Genomic DNA, 5,000 nt, shown 5'->3' with positions numbered 1-5,000 from the left:
GTGGTGAGGATGATGGTGATGAGGATGGTGGTGGTGAGGATGATGGTGGTATGGTGGTGAGGATGATGGTGGTGAGGATGATGGTGGTGAGGATGATGGTGGTGAGGATGATGGTGGTGAGGATGATGGTGGTGAGGATGGTGGTGGTGAGGATGATGGTGGTGAGGATGATGGTGGTGAGGATGATGGTGGTGAGGATGATGGTGGTGAGGATGGTGGTGGTGAGGATGATGGTGGTGAGGATGATGGTGGTGAGAATGATGGTGGTGAGGATGATGGTGGTGAGAATGATGGTGGTGAGGATGATGGTGGTGAGGATGATGGTGGTGAGGATGATGGTGGTGAGGATGGTGGTGGTGAGGATGGTGGTGGTGAGGATGGTGGTGGTGAGGATGGTGGTGGTGAGGATGATGGTGGTGAGGATGATGGTGGTGAGGATGATGGTGGTGAGGATGGTGGTGGTGAGGATGGTGGTGGTGAGGATGGTGGTGGTGAGGATGGTGGTGGTGAGGATGATGGTGGTGAGGATGATGGTGGTGAGAATGATGGTGGTGAGGACGATGGTGGTGAGGATGATCGTGGTGAGGATGGTGGTGGTGAGGATGATGGTGGTGAGGATGGTGGTGGTGAGGATGATGGTGGTGAGGATGATGGTGGTGAGAATGATGGTGGTGAGGATGATGGTGGTGAGGATGATGGTGGTGAGGATGGTGGTGGTGAGGATGATGGTGGTGAGGATGATGGTGGTGAGAATGATGGTGGTGAGGATGATGGTGGTGAGAATGATGGTGGTGAGGATGATGGTGGTGAGGATGATGGTGGTGAGGATGATGGTGGTGAGGATGATGGTGGTGAGGATGGTGGTGGTGAGGATGGTGGTGGTGAGGATGGTGGTGGGGAGGATGGTGGTAGTGAGAATAGTGGTGAGAGATGGTGTGGATGGTAGTGAGGATGATGATGATGATAATAATAAAAATAATAATAATAATAATAATGATAATAATAATAATAATAATAATAATAATAATAATAATTATTATTATTATTATTAGTATTAGTGTTGCAACTATCAATAATAATTATTGTAGCTATCAAATTCTACAAGTTAATGCATATTTTCATCATATTATGTATTAATGTTGATAAAATAAGAAAATGGCTCTCAAGAGAAGTTAATTGACACCGATGAAGAGCTCTTGATCCAAGGAGATGGACCTGATCTTTCCTTTCTTTGGATCGAACCTGAGGACCTCCAATGCCCCCCAGTTGTTGTATGGCCCTTACGAGCATAGCGCTTCCTCAGGAAACGAGTAAATAAATAGCCTAGATTATTACTATTATTGTTACTATTATTATTGAGATAAGCGCTAAATTTGCAAGTCATACAATGTTAATGGTATTATGATTAGGTTTGATCCAAGGAAGGAGAGGCTGGCTCCATTTGCTTGAACCAAGATCCCTTCACCAGAATGAAGGGTACTTCTACAAAAGAGCGATATCGAAAAGATGTCAAGTGTGAGACATCTAGTACTGGGATTCGAACACGTAGCAACTGAAATCATGTGTTACTCTTGAGAAAATGGCAACATCCGGCTGTTGCCTTACCTTGGAAGATAATGGAGGCCAGGCTGCTGTAGACTCAGATTTGAAGTACTGGATCTCGCTGGGGAAGGCGAAAAGATGCATTACTGTTCGAGTATACAAATATGTATGTATATATATATATATATATATATATATATATATATATATATATATATATATATATATATATATATGGTAGTAGGTTGGTAGACAGCAACCACCCAGGGAGGTACTACCGTCCTGCCAAGTAAATGTTAAACAAAAGCCTGTAATTGTTTTACATGATGGTAGGATTGCTGATGTCTTTTGTCTGTCTCATAAATATGCAAGATTACAGGTATGTCTTGCTACTTCTACTTACACTTAGGTCACACTACACATACATGTGCACATTTATTTATACACACTCATCTGAGTTTTCTTTGATTTTATCTTAATAGTTCTTGGTCTTATTACTTTTCCTTTTATATCCATGGGGAAGTGGAATAAGAATCTTTCCTCCGTAAGCCATGCGTGTTGTAAAAGTCAACTAAAATGCCGGGAACAATGGGCTAGTAACCCCTTTTCCTGTAAAGATTACTAAAAAGAATAAGAAGAAAATTGCCAAAGTGGGAAGTCTGAATGTGCGTGGATGTTGTGCAGATGATAAGAAAGAGATGATTGTGGATGTTATGAATGAGAAGAAGCTGGATGTCCTGGCTTTAAGTGAAACAAAGCTGAAGGGGGTGGGAGAGTTTCAGTGGAGAGGAATAAATGGGATTAGGTCAGGGGTTTCAAATAGAGTTAGAGCTAAAGAAGGAGTAGCAATAATGTTGAAGGATAAGCTATGGCAGGAAAAGAGGGACTATAAATGTATTAATTCAAGGATTATGTGGAGCAAAATAAAGAGTGGATGTGAAAAGTGGGTTATAATAAGCGTGTATGCACCTGGAGAAGAGAGAAGTGTAGAGGAGAGAGAGAGATTTTGGGAAATGTTGAGTGAATGCGTGGGGAGTTTTGAATCAAGTGTGAGAGTAATGGTGGTTGGGGATTTCAATGCTAAAGTGGGTAAAAATGTTATGGAGGGAGTAGTAGGTAAATTTGGGGTGCCAGGGGTAAATGTAAATGGGGAGCCTTTAATTGAGCTATGTGTAGAAAGAGATTTGGTAATAAGTAATACATATTTTATGAAAAAGAGGATAAATAAATATACAAGGTATGATGTAGCACGTAATGAAAGTAGTTTATTAGATTATGTATTGGTGGATAAAAGGTTGATGGGTAGGCTCCAGGATGTACATGTTTATAGAGGGGCAACTGATATATCGGATCATTATTTAGTTGTAGCTACAGTTAGAGTAAGAGGTAGATGGGAAAAGAGGAAGGTGGCAACAACAAGTAAGAGGGAGGTGAAAGTGTATAAACTAAGGGAGGAGGAAGTTCGGGCGAGATATAAGCGACTATTGGCAGAAAGGTGGGCTAGTGCAAAGATGAGTAGTGGGGGGGTTGAAGAGGGTTGGAATAGTTTTAAAAATGCAGTATTAGAATGTGGGGCAGAAGTGTGTGGTTATAGGAGGGTGGGGGCAGGAGGAAAGAGGAGTGATTGGTGGAATGATGAAGTAAAGGGTGTGATAAAAGAGAAAAAGGTAGCTTATGAGAGGTTTTTACAAAGCAGAAGTGTTATAAAAAGAGCAGAGTATATGGAGAGTAAAAGAAAGGTAAAGAGAGTGGTGAGAGAGTGTAAAAGGAGAGCAGATGATAGAGTGGGAGAGGCACTGTCAAGAAATTTTACTGAAAATAAGAAAAAATTTTGGAGTGAGTTAAACAAGTTAAGAAAGCCTAGGGAAAGTATGGATTTGTCAGTTAAAAACAGAGTAGGGGAGTTAGTAAATGGGGAGATGGAGGTATTAGGTAGATGGCGAGAATATCTTGAGGAACTTTTAAATGTTAAGGAAGAAACAGAGGCAGTAATTTCATGCACTGGTCAGGGAGGTATACCATCTTTTAGGAGTGAAGAAGAGCAGAATGTAAGTGTGGGGGAGGTACGTGAGGCATTACGTAAAATGAAAGAAGGTAAAGCAGCTGGAACTGCTGGGATCATGACAGAAATGTTAAAAGCAGGGGGGGATATAGTGTTGGAGTGGTTGGTACTTTTGTTTAATAAATGTATGAAAGAGGGGAAGGTACCTAGGGATTGGCGGAGAGCATGTATAGTCCCTTTATATAACGGGAAAGGGGACAAAAGAGACTGTAAAAATTATAGAGGAATAAGTTTACTGAGTATACCAGGAAAAGTGTACGGTAGGGTTATAATTGAAAGAATTAGAGGTAAGACAGAATGTAGGATTGCGGATGAGCAAGGAGGTTTCAGAGTGGGTAGGGGATGTGTAGATCAAGTGTTTACATTGAAGCATATATGTGAACAGTATTTAGATAAAGGTAGGGAAGTTTTTATTGCATTTATGGATTTAGAAAAGGCATATGATAGAGTGGATAGAGGAGCAATGTGGTAGATGTTGCAAGTATATGGAACAGGTGGTAAGTTATTAAATGCTGTAAAGAGTTTTTATGAGGATAGTGAGGCTCAGGTTAGGGTGTGTAGAAGAGAGGGAGACTACTTCCCGGTAAAAGTAGGTCTTAGACAGGGATGTGTAATGTCACCATGGTTGTTTAATATATTTATAGATGGGGTTGTAAAGGAAGTAAATGCTAGGGTGTTCGGGAGAGGGGTGGGATTAAATTTTGGGGAATCAAATTCAAAATGGGAATTGACACAGTTACTTTTTGCTGATGATACTGTGCTTATGGGAGATTCTAAAGAAAAATTGCAAAGGTTAGTGGATGAGTTTGGGAATGTGTGTAAAGGGAGAAAGTTGAAAGTGAACATAGAAAAGAGTAAGGTGATGAGGGTGTCAAATGATTTAGATAAAGAAAAATTGGATATCAAATTGGGGAGGAGGAGTATGGAAGAAGTGAATGTTTTCAGATACTTGGGAGTTGACGTGTCGGCGGATGGATTTATGAAGGATGAGGTTAATCATAGAATTGATGAGGGAAAAAAGGTGAGTGGTGCGTTGAGGTATATGTGGAGTCAAAAAACGTTATCTATGGAGGCAAAGAAGGGAATGTATGAAAGTATAGTAGTACCAACACTCTTATATGGGTGTGAAGCTTGGGTGGTAAATGCAGCAGCGAGGAGACGGTTGGAGGCAGTGGAGATGTCCTGTTTAAGGGCAATGTGTGGTGTAAATATTATGCAGAAAATTCGGAGTGTGGAAATTAGGAAAAGGTGTGGAGTTAATAAAAGTATTAGTCAGAGGGCAGAAGAGGGGTTGTTGAGGTGGTTTGGTCATTTAGAGAGAATGGATCAAAGTAGAATGACATGGAAAGCATATAAATCCATAGGGGAAGGAAGGCGGGGTAGGGGTCGTCCTCGA

At 41.1% G+C, this 5,000-nt stretch overlaps 1 protein-coding gene across 1 annotated transcript in view; it reads right to left on the bottom strand.

Moving 5' to 3' along the window:
- LOC128688110 (uncharacterized) overlaps positions 1 to 5,000 on the bottom strand; it is a 24,430-nt gene that overhangs the window by 4,771 nt on the left and 14,659 nt on the right. Inside the window, exon 10 of the mRNA XM_070086829.1 lies at positions 1,606 to 1,663. Coding sequence (XP_069942930.1) covers positions 1,606 to 1,663 — 58 coding nt within the window. The remainder of the gene's footprint in view (positions 1 to 1,605; positions 1,664 to 5,000) is intronic.

Source organism: Cherax quadricarinatus, chromosome 19 (genome assembly GCF_038502225.1).
Source record: "Cherax quadricarinatus isolate ZL_2023a chromosome 19, ASM3850222v1, whole genome shotgun sequence".
NCBI classification, from domain to species: Eukaryota; Metazoa; Arthropoda; class Malacostraca; order Decapoda; family Parastacidae; genus Cherax; species Cherax quadricarinatus.
The sequence above is the reverse complement of the archived record's forward strand: the minus strand, read 5'-3'. Positions and strand labels throughout refer to the sequence as shown.